The sequence below is a fragment of the Microcaecilia unicolor genome, chromosome 3 (assembly GCF_901765095.1).
Source record: "Microcaecilia unicolor chromosome 3, aMicUni1.1, whole genome shotgun sequence".
NCBI lineage: Eukaryota > Metazoa > Chordata > Amphibia > Gymnophiona > Siphonopidae > Microcaecilia > Microcaecilia unicolor.
Genome location: NC_044033.1, coordinates 14,482,023 through 14,508,886, shown reverse-complemented (window position 1 = coordinate 14,508,886; position 26,864 = coordinate 14,482,023). Strand labels below are relative to the sequence as shown.

General features: G+C 47.5%; 1 protein-coding gene across 1 annotated transcript in view; it reads right to left on the bottom strand.

The window, feature by feature from the left end:
* Nucleotides 1–26,864, bottom strand: part of LOC115467384 (glucagon-like peptide 1 receptor) — a 166,154-nt gene that overhangs the window by 106,952 nt on the left and 32,338 nt on the right. The window contains 1 exon segment of the mRNA XM_030199257.1: nucleotides 12,851–12,954. Coding sequence (XP_030055117.1) covers nucleotides 12,851–12,954 — 104 coding nt within the window.

Sequence of the window (26,864 nt, the reverse complement as noted above, 5' to 3'; positions counted from 1 at the left end):
AAATGGTGGCTGCAATGCCAGGCTTACATTATGCCTAGTGGTTAGAGCATCAGTCTTGCAATTCAGAGGTGGCCAGTTCAAATCCCACTGCTGCTCCTTGAGATCTTTGGCAAATCACTTAACCCTCCATTGCCTCAGGTACAAACTTAGATTATGAGTCCTTCTGGGACAGAGAAATATCCAGTGTACCTGAATGTAACTCACCTTGAGCTCCTACTGAAAAAGGTGTGAGTAAAATCTAAATAAATAAATATGTGACAATCTACATGGAATGTTGCTAGTGGAGGAGTAGCCTAGTGGTTTAGTGCAGTGGAACATGGAATGTTGCTACTATTTGAGATTCTACATGGAATGTTGCTACTATTGGAGAGTCTGGATGGAATGTTGCTACTATTGAGATTCTGTTGCTACTATTTGAGATTCTACATGGAATGTTAATGTTGCTATTCCACTAGCAACATTCCATGTAGAAGCCTGCCCTTACAGATCAGCAACGCGGCCACACAGGCTTCTGTTTCTGTGAGTCCGACGTCCTGCACGTATGTGCAGGACATCAGACTCACAGAAGCCTGCGCGGCCACATTGCTGATCTGCAAGGGCAGGCTTCTACATGGAATGTTGCTAGTGGAGGAGTGGCCTAGTTGTTAGAACACCAGTCTTGCAATCCAGAGGTGGCCAGTTCAAATCCCACTGCTTCTCCTTGTGATCTTTGGCAAATCACTTAACCCTCCATTGCCTCAGGTACAAACACTTAGATTGTGAGCCCTCCTGTGACAGAGAAATATCCAGAGTACCTGAATATAACTCACTTTGAGCTACTACTGAAAAAGGTTTCAGCAAAATCCAAATAAATAAAAGATAAGAACTTATGGCTACTTCCACATCCTTTAGCAAAGGGCTCTGAGGGTGGGAGCAATATCTAAAAAGGCTCTTGTTCTGCAAGCCTCTGAAAGTGAAGGGACAAGAATTTGCTGGCTTTAAGGACCTTAGAACACAGAATTAATGACTTGGATAAATAACTTGGGCTCGGTTCTTTAAGGGGGTAATTCTGCAACTGGGCACATGGTAGGAGCCCATCCCAAAAAGGAACCCAAATGCCCACCTTCATTTCTAGAATACTAGTATACCAGCAAAAATACATGCTTATAATTTAGGTACGAACTTCAAAATCTATTGTTCTCCCATAGGAAATGAATACACCACAAACATGAGGTATGCGGTATATTCATTTCCTGTGGGAAAGTAATAGATTTTGAAGTTTATGACAGCTCCCCAAAAGAATTCAGGGGTCCTTTTACAAAGGCGCGCTGAAAAATGGCCTGCGGTAGTGTAGGCGTGGGTTTTGGGCACGCTCAGAGTCATTTTTCAGCACACCTATAAAAAAGGCCTTTTTTTTGCCGAAAATGGCTGTGCAGCCAAATCTACATTGTTCATTTTGGCTCTGAGACCTTACCGCCGGCCATAGACCTAGCGGTAAAGAATTTGGGTGGTGCCAGATGCCACTTGGCGCACGTCCACTACGTGCGCCAGAAACTAAAAAAAATATTTTCCAGATGTGCATAGTGGACGTGCCAAAAATGAAATTACTGCAAGAGCCATGTGGTAGTCAGGCGGTAACTCCCATTTTGGTGTGAGTTGGGCGCGCGTAGGCGCCTACGCGGCTTAGTAAAAGGGGCCCTTAGTGTTTTGGGGAGGTATAATTTAGGTATGACCACTTGCACCAGCCATAGGGTGTGCGAACTTATGCCAGCTTTAAGTGCCAGAGGTACACGTATAACTTACACTTACATGCGTAACTTCTAGGGGTGTAGCCAGACACCCAATTTTGGGTGGGCCTGGGCCCAAAATGGGTGGGCAGAAGAACTCCGCCCTGTCTCACAAGTGATTTGGTCTCTCCCTCTCTCGCCTGCATGCCATATGGTCTCTCAAACATCCCCCTCCCCCCATACCTTTTAAATAGCAGATTTTCACTGGCAGCAAGCAGCAAATAATACTCACCGCTCATGTTGGCCCCACAACCTTCCCTCTGATGCAATTTCCTGTTTCCGCATAGGCGGGAATACATCAGAGGGAAGGCTGGTATGCAGGAAGGACAGGAATTATCGGCTGGTGGGGCTTGGGAATCCCTGCCAGACACTTCATAGGTGTGCTGCTACTGGGTGAGCCTGAGCCCAAAGTAGGTGAGCCTGGGCCCACCCTTGGCTACGCCACTGTCTAGATTATTAAACATCTCACCCATGTTTCTGCGCAGACTACAACTACTACTACTACTTGACATTTCTAGAGCGCTACTAGGGTTACGCAGCGCTGTACAAATTAACAAATAAGGACAGTCCCTGCTCAGAAGAGCTTACAATCTAAAGGACGAAATGTCAAGTTGGGGTAGTTTAGATTTCCTGAGAAAAGGTGTAGTGATTAGGTGCCGAAGGCGAAATTGAAGAGGTGGGCTTTGAGCAATGATTTGAAGATGGGTAGGGATGTATCTGATGTGATAAACTATACACCTGTGGCATCCATCCCTTTGTTTATCAAGGTGATGGAAGACTAGGTAACTGAGAAGTTGAATCTTTTTTTTTGGATACGTTTCAACTACTGCATGGACCTCAATCAGGTTTTCGTCAGGGCTTTAGAACTGAGACCATGGTCTGCTCTTTGGTTACATCTGGCCAGAAATTACTGAGCCAAGGTCAAAGTTCTATTATCATTCAATTCGACGTCTAGTGCCTTTGACCTAGTAGACCATGGTATCATGCTGTTGCTCCTTGACTCGTTAGGGATTAAGGGCCCAGTATTATCTTGGTTTCAAGGTTTTCTCACTAGATCATATAGGGTGAAAATGCGGTGTGTGGCGTTCCTTGGGGGTTCCCTCTCTCGTTCTCACTGTTCAATATTCTAATGAAACTTTTAGCAGAGTTACTCCAGTTGCAGGACAGTCCCTGCTCAAAGGAGCTTACAATCTAAAGGACGAAATGTCAAGTTGGTGCAGTCTAGATTTCTTGAATAGTGGTTAGGTGCCGAAGGCGACATTGAAGAGGTGGGCTTTGAGCAAGGATTTGAAGATGGGCAGGGAGGGGGCCTGACTCTGCCCATGTGTATCCTTACTATAAAAATAAATGCAAGCTCTCAGCAGAATAGGCGGAATTTTGGCTTGGGGGAAGGGGGGGAGGGAGAGAGAGGCAAGAATCCACAACTAATGGCTAGGAACAAAAATAATAGACCCCAAGAGGGCAAGAAAGTCTCAATAACAACAACTGAATAAAAAACAACAGATGTTTATTAAATGATTCTGTAAAACCCAAGAAACAGGGGAATCGCTCGGACATCAATAGGTGTCAGCAACAGGATATTTATTTTATTTTTGTTATATTTGTAACCCACGCTTTCCCACTCATGGCAGGCTCAATGTGGCAGGCAGTGGAGGGTTAAGTGACTTGCCCAGAGTCACAAGGAGCTGCCTGTGCCTGAAGTGGGAATCAAACTCAGTTCCTCAGTTCCCCAGGACCAAAGTCCACCACCCTAACCACTAGGCCACTCCTCCACTGTTGCTGCTATTTGAGATTCTACATGGAATGTTGCTATTCCACTAGCAACATTCCATGTAGATGTCGGCCTTTGCAGATCACCAATGTGGCCGCGCAGGCTTCTGCACGTGCAGGACGTCAGACTCACAGAAACAGAAGCCTGCGCAGCCTTCTACATGGAATGTTGCTAGTGGAATAGCAACATTCCATGTAGAATCTCCAATAGTAGCAACATTCCATGCAGAATCTCCAATAGTATCTATTTTATTTTTGTTACATTTGTACCCTGCGCTTTCCCACTCATGGCAGGCTCAATGCGGCTTACATGGGGCAATGGAGGGTTAAGTGACTTGCCCAGAATCACAAGGAGCTGCCTGTGCCTGAAGTGGGAATCAAACTCAGTTCCTCATGGCCGCACAGGCTTCTGCTTCTGTGACTCTGACGTCCTGCACATACGTGCAGGACGTCAGACTCACAGAAACAGAAGCCTGTGCAGCCTTCTACATGGAATGTTGCTAGTGGAATAGCAACATTCCATTTAGAACCACAACATTACATGTAGAATGTCCAATAGTATCTATTTTATTTTTGTTACATTTGTACCCTGCGCTTTCCCACTCATGGCAGGCTCAATGCGGCTTACATGGGGCAATGGAGGGTTAAGTGACTTGCCCAGAATCACAAGGAGCTGCCTGTGCCGAGAATTGAACTCAGTTCCTCAGGACCAAAGTCCACCACCCTAACCACTAGGCCACTCCATCCTTGCCATAACAAAACACTAATTTAAACATCTCCAAATTAATATCTAGATAAGCATCTCATTTAATCTCATTTAAATATGGTATGTTTATCTGAAAAAGGATAGACTTATAAAGGAATAAAATAAAAAGCAGCAGTGACAGATTCACTTATGCCTTGAAATTATAAAAGTCATCAAGACAAAATTGACAAATTTTACAAAGCTTAGAGTGTTTTGCAGCCAAAAAAAAAAAATTTACTACAGCATTTACCAGGGGGGAGAAACATTAAGTACATTGTAGCCCCTTCTACAAATTGCAGAAGAGATAAGGGAAGAGAGAGAGGACATTTCAAATGTGCGACTTATCCTGTTTGTGAGGTTTCATTAAATATAAAAGGGTTTTTCCGATCTGGAATATGTTCTTTAATGGTTTTCTTAATTGCAACGATGAGAAAGTGTTCTGTTCAGTGATTTGCCCTTGCGATTTAATTTATATCAGTAAAACCAAGAGGAAATTTAGAATTGGAGTTAATGAGCAGAAAAGTTGCATTAAGAGAGAGATGACAGATAAAACGACGGAACGCTCTTTGCAAAAGGGAAAGAAGATTCAGCCCTACAGGGCTTTTGTCGAGGTGGAAACCGGGAATATCAATCAGCAGCTATTGAAGAAAAAGCAATCGTTTAGTTTTGATTTGAATACTGCGGTTCTTAAAGGCTTAAATCACAGGGAAGCTGTTTTCACATACATGTGCTGTGGCTCACTGCAGATACCAGATTCCCCCTCAGCTAAGCAATTTCTGGCTTCTTTTTTAATATATTTTTCAGATATTCTGCTGTCTGTGTTGCTTTTATTGTGATTTGCCTGCACAAACAAAAAAAATTCCATTTCTGCCTTGCCTTCTCAACAGAGAACAGGGCTCTAATCTATTGATAAACTGCTAAACACTGAACTGTAAAGTCTCTGGCTTCTCTATTTTCTGCACTGGCTTTTAATAAATAAGGGATTAGGGATTGCTTCCAGTCTGTACACGGTCTACAGGTCTTGCATGTTTAAGAAACTCACCCCAGGGCCGATTTTCTTACGTAGTTTGCCTAATCCATAGAGCATTCCCTTCAATTAGCTTTCTCTGTGATTTTGCCTTTTTAAAAATAACTTCTCTATATCGCATCAATTAATCAAAATGACATTATTATGTGAAATAGTTGCAGCGCCTTAATTCTAGGGAATCAATTTGGAGACTTAAAGCTCGCCTCAGATGTCTCCAGTTCTCTGCTGAGGGAATAAAAGAAGCCTCGCCCGTAATTCAATAGGAAGCCTGTTCATCCCCACTTCCAAAAAAAAAAAAAAAAAAAAAAATCAAACAACCCAGGAGTAAATGGATTCTCCGAGGGAAAGCAGGTGTCCAACGCTGGGAGTGCGCCGGCATTGAGGAGGTCTCCACCTCTCTCAGCTAGCAGGCCCCAGGACTGATCTGCATTGGACCTAACATTGAGGACATGTGTAGGTTCGACACCGTCCTCATGGGCACCAAGGGACCCCTGATGTCAGGCATCGGGCGAAGGCCAAGAAGCATTGATATCGATCCCCTTCGACGCAGGGCGCCAGGAGCTCTGGGACATCGGCATCGCCAGCATTCGAAAGCATTGGTGCTGTGAGGACTACTCCCCATCTATTATCCTGGTGCCATTACCTCAGCCCCCATGCAGCTGGGACCCTGCTTCTGATCCAGCCTTACTGATGCCTAGAAAGTGCTCATGCATTGAGGGCACTTGCACCAGCCGCAGCACTCGGTCACTCCGAACTTGAGGCCCTTGTTTCACCTGTGGAGCGGTCTTTGACTCCATTGCCTCGAGAGGCATCGATGGTGGTGACTCTCTGTGCATGGTAACACAACCGCAGGAGAGGAAGCTTTCTTGAAGTCGAGACTTGAGCAGGAACCTCAGCGCCTAGCCCCGAAGCCTGGACTTTCTTCCAGTCACTTGAGACAGGTGCATCCTCAGAAGTCCAAGGACTATTTCAATGAGTCTGACAGACTAGTCATGGGAGTCTGAGGAAGAGCTAGATGACCTCTCAGAGGAGGGGTTGTAAAGCACACCCTCAGACCATCTCCAGCTGATGAAAGAAGAAAGTCTCCACCTAAGCCTCTCTCCTTCACCCTTTATGTCAAGAAAATTGGTAGAAGCGATTCCCTTTAAGTTGGAAACAAAGGACGAACCTAGGGCTGAGTTGTTTCAGGTCCTGGATTTTGATTCTTCACCCAGAGATGTTGTGACAGTCCCTCTGCACAAGATTCTTTGGGATGCACAGATGATGAACTAGGAGACCCCCCTCTCTGTACAAGTGGCACCCAAGAAGGTGGATTCCATGTAAGAGATCCAGAAGGCTCCTGGATTCGAGAAGGCCCAGCTGCCACACCACTCCTTGGTGGTCAAATCTACTGTTGAAAGGGCTAGGAGTTCCAGGTCTCATGCCTCGGCACCCCCAAGCAGAGAGACCTAGTCTTTTTTGGGAGGAAGGTTTATCAGGCCTGGATGCTAGTCTCCCACATCCAGGACTACCAGCTCTACACAATATATACTTGCAGCCCTTGGCTCATAGTATGTTAGACTTTGAAGACATTCCCACAGGAATAGACCATCCAGTCCCTCTCCTGGTGACCTCCTACAGCCTTTACTACTAGGAGGTTCACTGGCAGGTCTCAAAGAAGTTCCTATTACTCTCAAATATGTAGGTTTACCTCTTCCATCCATACTCAACAGCAGTCCCAGTCTCAGTGCCCTCAGGCCTGCCAGCAACATTCATGGAAGTCACAACCTGCTCCCCAGGCAAAAAAGGGGGCAAGCTTTTGACTGGCTCCAGGAGAGCATAGCAACTATCAAAGTATCCATTCCAGATGACCTGCCAGTAGAGAGAAGGCTGAATGCTTTCCAAGAAAGGTGGACCCTTGCAACCTTCAACCAGTGGGTTCTCCAAATGGTCCAAGCAGGGTACACTCTCAATTGGCAATTAACACCTCCAAATTGTCCTCCACGAATGTCTTTTCTCAGCACTCAGCATGAGCAGGTTATTCTAGGGAAACTTCCTGCCCTTCTTCTGGCCGATGTAGTCAAGTCTGTTCAACCAGGGCAGGAGGGGCAGGGTTCTATTCCAGGTACTTCCTAGTAACCAAGAAGATGGGAGGATTTTGTCCCATCCTAGACCTAAAGTCCCTGAACTGATATTTGGTCAAAGAAAAGTTCAGGATGGTTTCCCTGGGCACCCTTCTCCCCATAATTCAGGAAACAATTGACTATGCTAGAAGAACCCTGCCCCTCCTGCCCTGGTTGAACAGACTTGACTACATCGGCCAGAAGAAGGGCAGGAAGTTCCTTTTATTTTAAGTTGCAATGGTGGCTCGCCTCCAGGCTCCAGCCTTTCCCTTCCTGCTCAATGTCCCGCCCTCGCAGAAACAGGAAATACCTCATCACAGGAAGGCGGGACACTGAGCGGGAAGGAAAAGACTGGACTCGAGCTGCAGCTGCAACTTAAAATAACAGGTTTAAACGCAGGGCGGCTGCGTCAGGAACGGAATGGAGGGCTGTCGGGGAGTTGAGGGCGGGCTCAGCCAGGGGGCGGAGGTGGAAGATACAATTTGCTCTTGGCTGTACCGGTGGGGCCACATTTGAGAAGAAAGCAGGTGGGGAAGGTCACAGCTGGGCTGGGAAGGCTTAACCTCCCCAAGCCTCTTATACGGGGCGCCTATGCCCAAAACCTCATGCCTATCCTGGCAAACGTGCACTGCATATATTAAATTGCAAGTGAGCCTTAACCTTCTATATGTAGTGGAATAAAGCCCATAGACAGTTCACCCACCTTTTTGCTTCTTTAGATCCAAACAGGATGGGGGGTAGCCATCAGCAAACTCACACTTTCCAATCGGCTAACAGATTGCATCTCCTTCGCTTATGCACCAGGCTGGACTGAGTCTTGAGGGTCATGTCACGGTTCATAATATCGGTAGCCCACTTGAGGTCAGCCTCCATCGAGGAGATTTGCAAGGCTGCGATGTTGTCTTCAGTCCACACATTCACATCTCACTAGTGCCTTGAGCAGGATACCGACAGCCAGTTCGGCCAGATAGTGAATTTGTTTGGTGTCTAGAAGCCAACTCCACCCTCCTAGGCCTAATTTTGTTCTGTTCCATACTGCACCTTCACAACCAAATAGTTTAAGGCTAATTGACTTTGAGGTCTCAATGTTTCGAGTCCCTATTGTCCAAGCACTGTTGTTTTCAGTGAGTCTGGTAGCTAGGGATTCCCACCTGTGAGAATACCCCTGGCCTGCTTGTTCTTGGAGAAAGTGAAGTTACTCACTTCACTTGTGGTAGATGTTCTTTGAAGACCGCAGGCCAAGTATTCTCCCATACTCTCCCACCTCCCCTAGGAGCAGTCTTCCTCAAGCTATGTCATCTTATCTCCCATTCCAAATTTGAATCTACTATGTCCTCATCAAGACATACTCCAACAACCCATCCTATGAATGGAATACCGTTCTCTCTCTTATTCTGAATATGAACTCTTTATACCATAATCTATTACCGTCATTCATGATCTTTATGTAACACCTCTTGTATTTCTTACTCCGGATTGGCGATCACCATGTCGGAACAATGTAAGCCACATTGAGCCTGCAAATAGGTGGGAAAATGTGGGATACAAATGCAGTAAATAAATAAAAAATAAATAAATAAAAATTACTGAGGAATGGAATTGGAAGACTGAAAGATGTTGAGAATGGCTATGTGGAGAGTGGTGAAGATAAAGCAAACGTGCTAATTAAATACTTCTCTTCGGTGTTCGCAGAAGAAAATCCTGGAGAAGAACCATGGTTGGCTGCTGAGAGTATATCTGGGAAATAAACAACTTGAAAATCTGAAGGTACGTAAGTACATAAGTAATGCCACACTGGGAAAAGACCAAGGGTCCATCGAGCCCAGCATCCTGTCCATGACAGCGGCCAATCCAGGCCAAGGGCACCTGGCGAGCTTCCCAAACGTACAAACATTCTATACATGGACAAAGCTATGCAGCTGGATGGGATACATCCCAGGATACTGAGGGGGGTCAGAGAGATCTTGGTGGCACCTCTTAGGGATATATTTAATAGATTTTTCAGAGATGGGAGCAGAGGCGTAGCCAGACAACAGATTTTGGGTGGGCCTAGGCAAGAACTGGGTGGGCACCAAGTGTTCTCCCCCTCTCCAAAAAAAAAAAAAAATCTCAGCTGGTGGGAAAACGCTTCTTTCCACCTTGGCAGCAGGAATGCACTGAAAACTGAGCATGCGCAGGTGCCGGTGTCATGGACAGTAGCGTTTTTGTTACCATCAGGGGGAAATCTTCAGCTTACATAGCTTGGGATTCCCACCAGTTACCACTAAACATGTGCTACGGTTGGGTGGGCCTGAGCCACAAATGGGTGGGCCTTGGCCCACCCAAGCCCACCTGTGGCTACGCCACTGGATGGGAGAGGTTCCTTGAGATTGGAGAAGAGCAGATGTCCCTCTTTAAAAAAAGCGGAGACAGGGAGGAAGAGGGAAACTACAGGCCTGTAAACCTCGCATTGCTGAAAGAAAAGATAGTTAACTTTCTAGAATCCAGCGGGTTGCAGGATCCGAGGCAATGTGGCTTTTCCAAAGGAAAATCCTGCCAAACGAATCTAATTGACTGGCCAGCTTATTTTCGAAGGAGATCGACGGCCATCTTCCGACACAAATCGGGAGATGGCCGGCGATCTCCTGAACCCGGCCAAATCGGTATAATCGAAAGCCGATTTTGGCCGGCGCCAACTGCTTTCCGTCGCGGAGCCAGCCAAACTTCAAGGGGGCGTGTCGGTAGGGTAGAGAAGGCGGGATGGGGGCAGGACAGAGGCGTGGCTTCACCTGATAATGAAAAAAAGAAAGCCGGCCCTGACGAGCATTTCGCTGGCTTCACTTGGTCCCTATTCTTCAGGACCAAGCTTCAAAAAGGTGTCCCAACTCCCCTTACTCCCCCAGTGGTCACCAACCCCCTCCCACCCTAAAAAAAATTTTTTGCCAGCCTCTATGCCAGCCTCAAATGTCATACCCAACTCCCTGACAGCAGTATGCAGGTCCCTGGCACAGTATTTAGTGGGTACCAGGGGCGTATCTGCGTGGGGCCACAGGGGCCTGGGCCCCCCTCCCCGCCGTCAACCCTCCCCCGCTGCTTACTTTTGCTGGCGCCGAGGTCCGACCCGCAATCTCCGTTTTTCGTCTTCCTCCGTGGCCATGCTTCCAGGAAGTAATGCTGCAGTGCTGATTCGTTGAATCCAGTTCGGCGTCTGACGTCAGACGTCGAACTGGATTCAACGAATCAGCACTGCAGCGTTACTTCCTGGAAGCATGGCCACGGAGGAAGACGAAAAACGGAGATTGCGGGTCGGACCTCGGCGCCAGCAAAAGTAAGCAGCGGGGGAGGGTTGACGGCGGGGAGGGGGTGGAGAGAGGCGGCGGCGGCGGCGGGGGGGGGGGAGGGAGGCAAAAATGTGCCCCCCCTCTCTGGCTGTGGCCCCCCCTACCGCCGGATTCCAGATACGCCCCTGGTGGGTACTGCAGTGCACTTCAGGCAGGCAGACCCAGGCCCATCCCCCCCTACCTGTTACACTTGTGGTGGTAAATGTTAAGCCCTCTAAAAACCCCCAAAACCCACTGTACCCACATGTAGGTGCCCCCCTTCATCCCTAAGGGCTATGATAGTGGTGTACAGTTGTGGGGAGTGGGTTTTGGGGGGATATGGGGGGCTCAGCACCCAAGGTAAGGGAGCTATGCACCTGGGAGCTATTTTTGAAGTCCACTGCAATGCCCCCTAGGGTGCCCGGTTGGTGTCCTGGCATGTCAGGGGGACCAGTGCACTACAAATGCTGGCTCCTCCCACGACCAAATGCCTTGGATTTGGCTGGGTTTGACATCGCCGGCATTAGTTTCCATTATCGGTAAAAACTGATGCCGGCCATCTCAAACCTGTCTATCTTTGACATTTGGCCGGCCCCAACCATATTATCGAAACGAAAGATGGCCAGCCATCTTTTTCGATAATACGGTTCGGGACTGCTCTGTACGGCGCCGGCCAAATAGATGGCCAGCGTCGTTCGATTATGCCCCTCAATGCAGGGCCGGTCAAACCCGGTAAGCAGGGTAAGCACTGCAGGGGGGCGCCTGCCTTCAAGGGCGCCAGCAAGCTCTGCTGAGGCATTTGTTTTTCAGTATCTAATCTCTGCAGCTCATCTCGGTCTGGCTCCAAAGCGTCCCGTCCCCTCCCCCCTCCCAAGCAGAGAAATATCCTCCTTGTGTTTGTCAGAGGATGCCACTGCTCCAACTGAATCTGGCTCCGAAATAACTTGTGGGAGCTCAGCTAACCTCTGCCCCCTGCCCCCCCCTGGTGACAAGGGGCTTCAGGGCAAGAAGTAAAGCCTGAGGAGGCTCCAGCACAGGCACTCACTATGCCTGGCTGAACTCAGGAGGTAAGCACTGTAAGCAGCAGCATAGTATTCTCTGCAGCCACCCCTTCAACACATTGGGATTGAGAGTGAAACCAGGAGCTGGAATCCAGCCCAGAGAGGGCTCAGAGACAGCACAGCAGAGCCTGGACCCTTGTTTTGTCAGAGACTGCTGTTTAGTGCTGCACCTGACCTACCCTTTTCCACCCCCACCCCCAACACAGCAACTCACAGGACAGGAGGGCTAGATGCCTGCTTTCAATTCCTAACCATCACCTATCTCTCATTCCCACTTCAGTAACTCCTGTTAGTCTGTCCAACTCAGATTGTAGAATATGTTAGTTTATGCTGATTAAGTCTGTCCTAGCTAGATCCTAAGCTGTGCTCGATGGGAAGGCTATTGAGCTGCATGCAGAGTCTAACTTCTTAGGATTTCAGGTTCATTTTTGAAGAATTTGAAGAGGGGCTATCTCTGTTCTACATGTGTGACTGCAAGGCCAAGTGTCTGAATAGGGATCTGTTTGTTAGATTCTGAAATTTTGATAACACATTGTCTTTCAGAGTTGGCAAGACTGTCTGTTCTCCTAATTCCTGGTCTGTGTGCTAAGTTATTTTTCTTCTATACTGGTGTAATATTTTCAATGATGCCATGGCTGGTGAAAGGGGTGTGTCTACTGTGGGGGCGGAGCCATAGTGATCCCGTCCCTGGATGGGTAGGGGCGCCGACTAATAGACTGCAGGAGGGCGCTAGAAACCCTAGGGCCAGCCCTGCCTCAATGGGTGACCAAAGAAATGAATAAAGGGCATACACTAGATGTAATCTACTTGGATTTCAGTAAAGCCTTTGATACGGCTCCTCACAGAAGACTCTTGAATAAGCCGAGAGGGCTGATTTTAGAACCGAAAATGGTAAACTGGATTGGAAACTGGTTGACCGACAGGCAACAGAGGGTGGTGGTAAATGGAATCCGCTTGGAGGAAAGGAAGGTGAGCAGTGGAGTGTCTCAGGGGCAGATTCTGCTGGATGTATTTGTGAGAGATATTGCTGAAGGGTTAAATGAAAAGTTTTGCCTTTTTTGTAAAACACACTGCACTCACCTGAATCCAAGTAAGATAACCGTTGCTATGACAAGTGCCGAGAAAGAAAGGGCGTATCCAACGGTGTAGATGATGGACAGGGATAAGAGCTGTTCCTCTGGCGGCTTCTGAAACACAGAAGGAAGAAAGGGTATAAGGTCATTATTGGATACTGTTGCGGTCGGTGCTTTTTCTTCTCTTCTAATGACAGGAGGCGGGGAGGAAAAAGAGCCAGAAAAAGTAACGATTATTCAGAGCGTAAAGGCAATCAACACACGTTTCTTAGGGAGCAGCGTTTGTCCCAAACAGACTACAAAAGATCTGCTTACGAATGCATGTAAATGTTCAGAATATTTATGCCATTTAATTTTGTTCTGTTATAGAAATAACGTAGCGTAGGTGAGCCACAGTAATACTGATCATTTAATCCTACTCTCTGTTATCTATCTTTTAACCAGTTTTTAATCCACAATAGAACACTATCCCATGACTCTCCAAGTCCCTCTGGAGTCTTTCATGAGGTACTTTGTCAAACGCCTTTTGAAAATTCAGATACACAATACTGACCAGCTCACCTTTATCCACATGTTTGTTCACCCCCTTCAAAGAAATGTAATCCTGTATAATAAAAGGCACCTCCAACGTTCTGAAGCTGACTGCATGGCTGAGGCATTCCTGCTCTCTGTATCCATCTCCTGAATTGACATCACCTACTTCCGGGTTCGTCACAAGCAGAAGTGACCAACCACACGAGGTTTCTCGGCTTCAGAATGTTGGAGGTGCATTCTATTAAATAGGATTGGTCAGTTCCTTTCCTATATAATAAAAGGCACCTCCAACATTCTGAAGCTGGCTACATGGCTGAAGCATTCCTGCTCTCTGTATCCATCTCCTGAATTGACATCACCTACTTCCGGGTTCGTCACAAGCAGAAGTGACCAACCACACGAGGTTTCTGGGCTTCAGAATGTTGGAGGTGCATTCTATTAAATAGGATTGGTCAGTTCCTTGAAGCACAGCCAGAGCTCAGCGTCCTGCACAGTAACGCTCACACACCAGAGAGAGGGAGGGGGGCCTGACACCAGAGAGAGGGGGGAGGTATCTCTGTCACACACACTCTCACAGTCAATGTCTTTCTCTCTCTCACTCTCACACGCTGTCTCTCACACACTCTATGTCTCACACTGTATCACATTCACTTTCTATGTGTCACACAGTCACTCACACACTTTCTTGGTCTCATACACTCAGTCTCACAGAGAGTCTGTGTCTCACACACACACTCTCTCTCTCGCACACACTGTATCTGTGTGAAACACACTCTCTCACACACTGTGTCTCACATACTCACTTGCACACACTCTCATTCTCACACACACACTCTCTCTCTCACAGACACACTCTCTCTCACACACACACACACTCGCACATTCACTCTCTCTCACACACACACACACACTCACTCTCTTTCTCACACACAGTCACTCTCACATACACTCTCTCAAACATACACACTCCAAGGAAAATCTTGCTAGTGCCCGTTTCATTTGTGTCAGAAATGGGCCTTTTTTACTAGTAATATATATTGTTGACTTTTTCTATATTGCTGCAAATGACAGCCTGTCCCTACAGGGAATGGATATAGGGATAGAGAGCTTGCCACCTGTAGGACTAGAGTGTTCAGAGGATGCACACAGGAATACAGAACCTGTAACCTCTAGGACTAGAGGGTTAAGAGCAGCATTTTTAACTGGTGTGCCAGGAGGAGTCTGGAAATACCCTCTAAATAACCCGGCAAGTTTCGCGATGCCTATGATCTTCTTCCTCCCACCCCTCGGGTCTCTCTCCTGTCCGCTGCGATCTTCAAACTTTACAGTTGCTGGCAGTTATTAGAATAGGCCTTCCTCTGGCCAGCCCAAGATGTCTTCCTCTGACCCAACTTCCTTTTGCTGTGCAGGAGGGACATGGCAGAGGGAAAGCTTGGTAATGGCCAGAGGAAGGTCTGTTTTAAAAGCTGACGGCGATGCAAGGAATTGTAGTGGAGACAGAGGCCCAAAGGGTGGGGGAGGAAAGTAGGAGAAGAGATTAGGCCTGAGGGAGAGGGGAGACAGGCTGCACATGTGTGGGAGGGAAGGGGAGACAGTCTGCACATGTGTGGAAGGGAAAAGAAAATGGGAGATAGGCTGCACATGAAGGGAAGAGAGAGGGAAAACAAAATAGATTTGAGAAGGAGGTAGAGAAATTGAAGAAAGCTGAATGTGAAAGATCAAAACCAAACAGACAGGGCAGCAGGTTAGAAAAGAAACTGCAAAAATGGAAAGGAAGCTCTGGAAACAGAGTTACAAGCACAGACAGAGGAAAGCAGAAACAAAGATTGAGAACAAGATGATTGGAATAATAAAATCACCAGACTATGTTATTGTTAGAGGGCGGTCAGTCCAATAACTAAGAAGAATCAGATAGGAGATTCAGTGCAGACCTGGTGTGGTCAACCATACCAGAGACATGAGAAAAAAATGACCTCAAATAGCGTATGTGACCAGTATAGCAGCTGCTGCTTGTGAAGAAAGGGTGGGGCACCCTGAGCATTGCAAATGGTAGAAAATAGCTGTAAACGCCTATTTTAGCTTGCTTCCGTTTGTTATAGAAAGGGAAGTTCTGACCATTGGAGACAGGATATGCTAAGGGTGTAGCCAGACACCCAATTTTGGGTGGGCCTGAGCCCAAGATGGGTGGGCAGAAGACCTCCGCCATGTCCCACCAGTGATTTGGTCTCTCCCTCTCTCACCTGCATGCCATATGGTCTCTCAAACATCCCCCTCCCCCCATACCTTTTAAACAGCAGATTTTCACTGGCAGCGAGCAGCGACTAATACACACTGCTCATGTTGGCCCCACAGCCCTCCCTCTGATGCAACATCCTGTTTCTGCATAGGCGGGAATACATTAGAGGGAAGGCTGGTATGCAGGAAGGCCAGTTGTTGGGTTTTTTCGGCTGTTGGGGCTTGGGGATCCCTGCCAGACACTTCATAGGTGTGCTGCTACTGGGTGGGCCTGGGCCCACCCGGGCCCACCCTTGGCTATGCCACTGTGCTAGCTAACTACAAACAGCCAGAAGGTGGAGGCAGGGACAGAAAGGAACTTTTGTGGGGAGGGGTGGGACAGATATAGTATTAAAAGGGAAACAAGCACATAGGTCTGAGGGAGTTCTAGGTGAAAATTTGGGAAGCTAAACTTTCTCCTAGCTCCTACTTCTAATCCTTCTCTTTTTGTCTTGCTAGCTGCACTCTGCTTGTTTTTTTGCTTCTGATTGCTGACTGCTGAATTAAGTATGAGAAAATATGTACTATAGTTCATAAAATCATTCAAGGAGATGCCCCAGCCTACATGTCAGACCTGGTAGACTTGCCACCCAGAAACGCTAAAAGATCATCCCGCACATTCCGCAATCTTCACGTCCCCAACTGTAAAGATCTAAAATACAAACTAACGCATGCGTCAAACTTTTCTTACCTGAGTACACAGTCATGGCACGCATTGCCGCGCAACTTGAAAACTATTTATGAACTAACTAACTTTCGCAAATCTCTGAAGACCCCCCCCCCTCTTCAACAAGGCTTACCACAAAGATCAGCAATTGTAAATGTAACACATCTCCACCTTACCTATAATCAGAACTGTCTTTTTCCTATATCTGCTTGTTTAAATTTCTATTATGTTAATCGTGGTCTTTATGTAACACTAATTGTCATCTACCTATCAAACCTATAAATGGCAAGTGACCGACTCACCTGCAAATGCGCAGTAGAGACTTCCCTCTCTGTCCCGCCCCCGTGTCAAGACGTGATGACGGGGGAAGGGGGGCGGGACAGAGAGCGAAACTGCGCTGAAGGGGAGGGAGGGAACCGCTGACGTCGCTACCACTCCCCCCCCCAAGGTAGCCGCTACCGCCCCCCCACCCCCGGAGTCGCCACCACCCCCCCTTCACCCGGCCCAGGCCCTCTCTTCGTTATTCAACTTACAGCAGCGCCGAAACAGCAGCAAGCAGCTCAGCTTCAGCTCCCGTCGGCCTTCCTTCCCTGCCTGTGCCCCGCCCTCGCCGACGTGACGTCACACGAGGGCGAGGCACAGGCAGGGAAGGAAGGCCAACGGGAGCTGAAGCTGAGCTGCTTGCTGCTGTTTTGCCGCTGCTGTAAGTTGAATAACGAAGAGAGGGCCCGGGCCGGGTGGAGGGATGGTGGCAACTCCGGGGGTGGGGGGGGGGGGGGGGGTACGGTAGCGGTGGCGACCTCGCGGGGAGGGGGAAGGAAAACCCCAATATCAGCCCGTTTTTACGGGCTCAACGGCTAGTCTATTATATACCAATTAGGATACATTGTAAGCCACATTGAGTCTACAAAAAGGTGGGAAAATGTGGGATACAAATGCAATAAATAATAATAATAATAAAATAAAGAACATTTTTGCTGAAGTTGACAATCGGTTGTGTGAGTGATTTTCCTGGGTAAGCCCTCCACTTGGAAGAAAGAGTAACCCCCTCAGTGAGTGCCCGGGAGGAGTTGGCCCCCTTCTGGGAGTGGAGGAGTGGCCTAGTGGTTAGGGTGGTGGACTTTGGTCCTGGGGAACTGAGGAACTGAGTTCGATTCCCACTTCAGGCACAGGCAGCTCCTTGTGACTCTGGGCAAGTCACTTAACCCTCCATTGCCCCATGTAAGCCGCATTGAGCCTGCCATGAGTGGGAAAGCGCAGGGTACAAATGTAACAAAAATAAAATAGATACTATTGGAGATTCTACATGGAATGTTGCTACTATTGGAGATTCTACATGGAATGTTACTACTATTGGAGATTCTACATGGAATGTTGCTACTATTTGAGATTCTACATGGAATTGCTATTCCACTAGCAACATTCCATGTAGAAGGCTGTGCAGGCTTCTGTTTCTGTGAGTCTGACGTCCTGCACGTACGTGCAGGACGTCAGACTCACAGAAGCAGAAGCCTGCGCGGCCACATTGGTGATCTGCAAGGGCCGACTTCTACATGGAATGTTGCTAGTGGAATAGCAACATTCCATGTAGAAGTCGGCCCTTGCAGATCACCAATGTGGCCGCGCAGGCTTCTGCTTCTGTGAGTCTGACGTCCTGCACGTACGTGCAGGACGTCAGACTCACAGAAACAGAAGCCTGCACAGCCTTCTACATGGAATGTTGCTAGTGGAATAGCAACATTCCATGTAGAATCTCAAATAGTAGCAACAGTGGAGGAGTGGCCTAGTGGTTAGGGTGGTGGACTTTGGTCCTGAGGAACTGAGGAACTGAGTTGGATTCCCACTTCAGGCACAGGCAGCTCCTTGTGACTCTGGGCAAGTCACTTAACCCTCCATTGCCCCATGTAAGCCGCATTGAGCCTGCCATGAGTGGGAAAGCGCAGGGTACAAATGTAACAAAAATAAAATAGATACTATTGGAGATTCTACATGGAATGTTGCTACTATTGGAGATTCTACATGGAATGTTACTACTATTGGAGATTCTACATGGAATGTTGCTACTATTTGAGATTCTACATGGAATTGCTATTCCACTAGCAACATTCCATGTAGAAGGCTGTGCAGGCTTCTGTTTCTGTGAGTCTGACGTCCTGCACGTACGTGCAGGACGTCAGACTCACAGAAGCAGAAGCCTGCGCGGCCACATTGGTGATCTGCAAGGGCCGACTTCTACATGGAATGTTGCTAGTGGAATAGCAACATTCCATGTAGAAGTCGGCCCTTGCAGATCACCAATGTGGCCGCGCAGGCTTCTGCTTCTGTGAGTCTGACGTCCTGCACGTACGTGCAGGACGTCAGACTCACAGAAACAGAAGCCTGCACAGCCTTCTACATGGAATGTTGCTAGTGGAATAGCAACATTCCATGTAGAATCTCAAATAGTAGCAACAGTGGAGGAGTGGCCTAGTGGTTAGGGTGGTGGACTTTGGTCCTGAGGAACTGAGGAACTGAGTTGGATTCCCACTTCAGGCACAGGCAGCTCCTTGTGACTCTGGGCAAGTCACTTAACCCTCCATTGCCCCATGTAAGCCGCATTGAGCCTGACATGAGTGGGAAAGCGCAGGGTACAAATGTAACAAAAATAAAATAGATACTATTGGAGATTCTACATGGAATGTTGCTACTATTGGAGATTCTACATGGAATGTTGCTATTCCACTAGCAACATTCCATGTAGAAGGCTGCGCAGGCTTCTGCTTCTGTGAGTCTGACGTCCTGCACGTACGTGCAGGACGTCAGACTCACAGAAGCAGAAGCCTGCGCGGCCATGAGGAACTGAGCTTGATTCCCACTTCAGGCACTGGCAGCTCCTTGTGACTCTGGGCAAGTCACTTAACCCTCCATTGCCCCATGTAAGCCGCATTGAGCCTGCCATGAGTGGGAAAGCGCAGGGTACAAATGTAACAAAAAAAAAAGTATAAAGGTAGGAAACATTTTTGTATTTTCAGTTTAATGATGTCAGTGTTCAGAATTTATGTCTGTCGCCCTTATTTTGCACTGTACAGAACATACAATTCTTTCTAGTTCTCTAGTGTTGCACAACTTACTGAATCTAGTCTATGTAGTGTAATCGGGTCACCCTTCCAGATGGGACCAAGACTGTTCCTGCTTAGCTTCAGCTGCTTCTCATGAGCTGAGCTCTCCTGCACACCTCCTGGATCAGGCTGGCTTCCTCTCACTCAGTCTCTCCCTCCCTTGGTCAGGGTCAGTATAGCCCTTAGTTTCTTTCTCCACCCGCTTCCAGAGACTTTAACACACTCAAAGCTCTTATAAAAATCCAAGGCTTTATTGTTCAAGCTCTTTAAACACAGTATTAGCTGTGACTTGCATCAGTTCCTCCAGCACGAATAGTCTAGCTTATTATTAACAGTCATTATTGTCACATAGTTCAATCCCTCCTTGAGCACAGATACTTCAACTTATCCTTAACAGTCATTATTTCCGACAAAGTTCAGTCCTATTTTCCACATGACACTTCCATACACTCCTCTCCCCCTTCTCCTTCCACCTCCTCTTTATTCCAATCCAACTCCTCCTCCTCCCCAAGCTCCACCAGCTGTTCCCCATCTCCAGGATCAGACCTCATCTCCCAATCAGTCATTCCTCCCTCCCCCTCCTGGGACTTCAGCTGACCCTGCACTGGCTTCTGGGGAGTGTAGTTTCTCTGTCAGTTTGGCCCCTAGAGGGCGCACCGCTCTCCTAGCTGGGCTAAATGACCGGGGATGCTGACGGCTGAAAGAACCCCTATCCCCTTTTCCCCGCAACAGCACTCCAGAGTGCTCACAGTAGTTACTTTTTAGTGACATCCATCCAATTTTCTTTGTGTCATTAGGCCCATTATTGGGCTGCTTCCAGTTTCTGGCAAATTTCCTTTAGAGTGACATTGTTCAAGCATATGCAGCACGAGGTGATAAATAGAGAATGACAGGGGGACAAAGTTTGTTCCCATCCCTGTGGGCTCTGTGTCCATCCCCATGGGCTCTGTCCCCATCTGCACAATCCTCGAACATTTATGATTTTATATTTAAATCTTTAGTAGAATATAAAAAGGAACAATATTCTGTACAGCTGTTTATAATTCACAAATAGAAAACAATAATAATGAGCAAGGTAAAGCACGATAAATCACCTGGACCAGATGGCATACACCCCAGGGTACTAAAAGAACTCAAACATGAAATTGCTGATCTTTTGTTAGTGATCTGTAACCTGTTGTTAAAATCATCTGTAGTACCTGAAGATTGGAGGGTGGCCAATGAAACGCCGATTTTTTAAAAAAAGGGTTCCAGGGGTGATCACGGAAATTAGACCGGTAAGTTTGACTAGTGCTGGGGAAAATAGTGAAAACTATTATAAAGAATAAAATTACGGAACTCATAGACAAACATGGTTTAATGGGACAGAGTCAGCATGGGTTCAGCCAAGGGAAGTCAATTTGCTTCATTCCTTTGAAAGTATAAATAAACATATGGATAAAGGTGAGCAGGTTGATATGAGCCAGTTGATGTAGTATATCTGGATTTTCAGAAAGCTTTTGACAAAGTTTCTCATGAGAGACTCCTGAGAAAATTAAAAAGTCATGGGATAGGAGGCAATGTCCTTCTGTGGATTAGGAATTGGTTATTGGATAGAAAACAGAGGGTAGGGTTAAATGACCATTTCTCTCACTATCAGGGGGACTCTGTCTAATTGCCTCACAGATTGCATTTTCTTTTATCTATGCCAGTGGTTCCCAGACCTCACCTTGGAGGCACCCCAGCCTGGCAGGTTTTCAGGATACCCATCATGAATATTCATGAGAGAGATTTGCATGCAGTGGAGACAGTGCATGTAAATCTCTCTCATGAATATTCATTGTGGATATCCTGAAAACCTGACTGGCTGGGGTGTCTCTAGGACCAGGTTTGGGAATCACCTATCCAGTGCCGTAGCAAGTAACCTGTTCCGGGGCAGAGAGAGTAGTGAACCAGCAGAGCCGACACCCCCCCAGCGGCGCGCACCCAGGGCGGACCGCCCCACCGCCCCCCCTTCCTACGCCACTGCACCGATCTATGCCCAGGCTGCTCTGACCTTGGAGAGTCATGTCACGGCTCATAACATCTGAGCAATGGCCGCATTGATAGCCCTTGAGATCAGCCTTCATAGAGGAAATTTCCAGAGCTGCACAATTTACAGAGTAGTGACACAAACACTCAGTTCAAACATTCAGCTCTCACTACTGTCTAGAACACGATTCCTGACACGATAGCCAGTTTGGTCAGACAGTTCTTCAAAATCTATTTGGGGTCTAGAATCCAACTCCACCCCTCTAGGCTCATTTGTTTCTGTTCCCCCCCCCCCCCCCCCAAAAGAGAGAAAATCCCAAGAACAATTCTCTTTTTGGTTGTTAGGCTTTGCTAGTTGCAGGTCTCTTCTTTTTCCTCTTTTATTTAAAACAGCCTAGTTTCTCTCTGAACAGACCACCCGAACCCTCATCCGCTCTCTCGTTACCTCTCGCCTTGACTATTGCAACCTACTACTCACTGGTCTCCCACTCAACCATCTATCCACCCTTCAATCAGTTCAGAACTCTGCTGCACGTCTTATATTCCGCCTGAACCGATATACTCACATCACCCCTCTCCTCAGGTCACTTCACTGGCTTCCGATCAGGTACCGCATACAGTTCAAGCTTCTCCTTCTAACCTACAAATGCACTCGATCTGCAGCCCCTCCTTACCTCTCTACCCTCATCTCCCCTTACGTTCCTGCCCGTAACCTCTGCTCTCAAGACAAATCCCTCCTTTCAGTACCCTTCTCCACCACCGCCAACTCCAGGCTCCGCCCTTTCTGCCTTGCCTCACCCCATGCTCGGAGTGGAGGAGTGGCCTAGTGGTTAGGGTGGTGGACTTTGGTCCTGAGGAACTGAGTTCGATTCCCGGCACAGGCAGCTCCTTGTGACTCTGGGCAAGTCACTTAACCCTCCATTGCCCCATGTAAGCCGCATTGAGCCTGCCATGAGTGGGAAAGCGCGGGGTACAAATGTAACAAAAATAAAATAATAAACTTCCTGAGCCCATACGCCAAGCCCCCTCCCTGCCCATCTTCAAATCCTTACTTAAAGCCCACCTCTTCAACGTAGCTTTCGGCACATAACCCTTTACCTCTATTCTGGAAACCTAAACTGCCCCATTTGATTTACTGCATAATTGTCCTTTAGATTGTACAGCGCTGCGTAACCCTAGTAGCGCTTTAGAAATGTTAAGTAGTAGTAGTAGTTCCTAGGGATTCCCATCGGCGTGGAGATATCAACCTGTTTGTCCTCCAGGAAAAGCAAAGTTACTGATCTGTAGCAGATGTTCTCACACTGCCCTGCCCTGCCCATCAGGGGCGTAGCCAGACAACAGCTTTTGGGTGGGCCTAAGCAAGAAGTGGGTGGGCACCAAGTGTTCTCCCCCCCTCCCCCAATACGACCAGAAAAATATCTCAGCTGGCGGGAAAACGCTTCTTTCCACCTTGGCAGTCTGCAGCAGGCAAGCGCTGAAAACTGAGCATGTGCAGGTGCCGGTACCGTGGAGAGTAGCGTTTTCATTACCATCAGGGGGGGAGTCATCTGCTGGCAAAGCTTGGGATCCCTACCAGCTACCGCTAGACATGTACTACTGTTGGGTGAGGCCCACCTGTGGCTACGCCACTGCTGCCCATCAGCCACTATACTAGGCTGAGCTGGTCCTATGCAGAGATGGTGGGCTGCTTCCAAAAACTTTGAGAAGAACACCGAGGAAAAGGGGAAGAGATTTGATATATCGCCTTTCTGTGGTTACAATCAAATGACGTCATCCATCCTGCTGTCTTCGGAGAGCATCTGCTATGAGGGAGTAATTTTGCTAACTCTGTGGCTGCTGTTTACAGTAAAATGCTGTCTGCGGAGTTTAAATATTGACCAGAGTGTCATTTTCTAAAATTGCTCCTTACAGTAATACACATTTGCATATGTAATCCAGTAATTTACATGTGTAAATGCCACCGAAGCCTTCTAAACAGTGATAAATGAGAAGAACCAGTCTCGGGGGACCAACAAGGTAGCAGTCATAGCATACAAATTAATCGCTCTATTTGCAAAATATTTAGATAAATCTTCAGCACACAGACTGGCTGAATGTCGTTCTGGGAGGCCCGGGCACCATTTGTCCAACTGTGCTATATAATTCTTTTGACTGACTCAAAGATTCCTTCAACATTTTTAGTCAAAGCCTTCAAGCCTGCTCAGCCTGGTTACCATATACAAAGTCCTTCACTGCCCCGCCAGGACCATACCAAGGCAGAGTACAAAGGAGGTGTACATTATCTAGTTAGACCAGCTAATAAAAAAAAAATGATCCCAGAGTAAATCCCTGGTAAGAATCATCAAATACCAAAAAAGAACCAGAGAACTATAGAATGGAGTCAACATATAGATAGAAGATTGATCCTACACTTCAAAGCTAAATCCTATATCATAATTCTCACCTCCAACGTTCTGACTTGCCTGGGACCATGGCTCATTCCGAGTTGGTCTGCTAGGCTCCATAGATCAGGCTGACATCACCGTAGCCATTATGATGTCAAATTCAGAACCCGGGGGGGGGGGGGGGAACCATGCCTCACAGCTGATCCATGTCCAGAGGAAGGTCGCTGGACATGGGTGGCTGGAGGGGGGGCAGGGGAGAGAGGAGGGTCGCTGGACATGGGTGGTTGGAGGGGGTCAGGGGAGAGAGGAGGGTCGCTGGACATGGGTGGCTGCAGGGGAGGCAGGGGGTCGCTGGACATGGGTGGCTGTAGGGGGAGAGGAGGGTCGCTGGACGGGTGGCTGCAGGGGAGCCGAGGAAAACCTTGCTAGCGCCCGTTTCATTTGTGTCAGAAACGGGCCTTTTTTTTTACTAGTAGTTAAATAATTTGATAAGTGAACGTGGAGAGTTCTCAGAGTATTAACTCACCCAAGCGAGACTACACACAAGTGATTTATGTCTCTAAGGGTGGACAAGCTTCTCAATCATAGAACCTCTCCGTGGTTCGTGTTTTTTTTATGTATATTATCTAGTTAGAGCACCTTCCCCTCTCTGAAATGGCTGCAATAGTACTGTCTGCCCTATATAAATAAGAGCCCTTAGAGAGCGTATGGTATGGTTTGGTACTGTATGGAATTGGAGTCCACAGTGGAATCTTTGTGAAGGCTCAGCCTTTGGGGCCTTTTTTATGTTCTGTTTCGTGTAGAATCCCTTAACCTTTTTAGTTTGCGCTCAGTGTGAAGTGAGTATATCAGCTCAGAAGTTTTACCCACCCCTCTGCCTGCTATTCTGTAAGAGGGGTGGCCTAAACCTGACGGGACCTTGCAGAGAGAAGCTCCATTTTGGAACTGGACTACAGGGCCGGTCTTAGCAATTGCGGGGCCCTGTGCAGGCCAGTTCAGCAGGCCCCCCCCCCACGCCTTTGCCCGCCCCCCTGCCCCCGCCACCATAAGCCATAATTTATCAGTTTAAAAGGAGGTTTAGAGCTCTCAAAACCCCACCTCACACCTTTTTTTTGTTACATTTGTACCCTGCGCTTTCCCACTCATGGCAGGCTCAATGCGGCTTACATGGGGCAATGGAGGGTTAAGTGATTTGCCCAGAGTCACAAGGAGCTGCCTGTGCCTGAAGTGGGAATCGAACTCAGTTCCCCAGGACCAAAGTCCACCACCCTAACCACTAGGCCACTCCTCCACCATGTTTCAGTAGAAAGCGGTAGACAGCGGCAGCAATTTTCATATTTTGTCAGAGCCTCCTCACTGCTTCATCCCGCCCTTACGGAAGCAGGAAGTGACATCAAAAGGGGGCAGGACACAGCAGCGAGGAAGGCTCTGGGCTCGGCAGCTGACAAAATATGAAAATCACTGCCACTGCCTGATGCTCTCTATTGACACGTGGATGCACATTAAGGTACGGAGCAGGGAGGTGTTCCGAGACGGGAGAACAGACATGCCAGAGATGCAGGGCCCCTAGGAGAGCGAGGCCTGTGCGACCACCCCTGATGCCCCTGCCTAAGACCGACCCTGGATTGTACAAGAGGAAGAACTTGCTTGGAAGTAGGTCCCAGAAAGGAGAGACTGTGTGTATTGCATCGGAGGGAGGTAGGTTGCCCAGAACCAGGGATGCCCGTTACCCAAATCAATGGTTATGCACAAGGGATCAAAGACAGAGGAGGAGTGGAGCCTGACCGCGTTTGTTCAGCGCCGAACATCTGCAAACTAAGGGCTGATAATCAGACCGTGAGAGAGACAGCCCGGCTAATTGCCACGGTCAGCGGGTGAGAACGGATATTCAATGCCACGAATAGCCCGTTAAATTTTGGCCAGTTTAAACAACTGGCCAAGCCGATATTCAGCGCTGGCTGGTTGTTTAAAGCATCATTAAATAGAAAAGCTTCTAAACCGTATTTAAATTTAATAAAAGATTGTTTTAGATGTAAAATAGTGGGAGAGCGTTCCAGAGTGAAGGGCTTGGTACACTAAAAATGTGGGTACAAATAAAGTCAAACCAACGCAGAGCAGAGGGGCAGCCTAGTGGTTAGTGCAGCGCACTGTAAACCAAGGGACCCAGGTTCAAATCCCACTTTCACTCTTTTTATTTATTTATTTGTTGCATTTGTATCGCACATTTTCCCACCTATTTGCAGGCTCAATGTGGTTTACATTGTCCGGCGTGGCGATCGCCATTTCCGGAGTGAGAGATACAAGTGGTATTACATTAGAAATCATGATTGGCATAGTAGAATAAACAGTCATGTATAAAGAGTTCATATTTGGAATAGAGATAGAGGGGTATTGCTTTTAAGGTCATTTGTGGTAGAGTAGACTTTGGTAGTCAAGTATTGAGAGTTGGGTTTTATCTAGTTCAGGCTTGAGTTTCGTTGTCTGGTATTTAGGCTGTATCGTTGTGGTATGCCTTTTGGAACAGGCTGGTCTTCAATTATCACCAAAAGTTAGTTAGGTCGCGGATTTTTCCAATGCGCGACGCTAACCAGGCGGTCATCGGCAGGGTACGTGCACTGGCGATTACCGCCTGGTTAATGCATGAGACCTTACCACTAAGTCAATTTTGCCACACATCCATTTTCGGCCCCCCAAAAAGAGGCCTTTTTTTACAGGCGTGCTGAAAAATGGATCAGCGTGCGTTCAATACACTAGCGCGGGCCATTTTTCAGCACACCTTAGTAAAAGGACCCACTAGTCGGTTAATTAGCACCGACTACTGAGCTCCTAATTTTCAAGCCTAGTGACATCATTGCCATATTTCTTTCGTTTTTCTGAAAAACTAAGTTTGCTTTACCAGTATTATAATGTTAGTTGGTTAAAGAAATTAATACAAGACTATGAAAAATCTTCAAAACAATATCCTCTGGTTAACCATTTTCACAGTCACCTATTCGGATTGGTATTGGTTGGCTGACCTGTAAATTGACACACCTCACCAATCGATGTTACTGC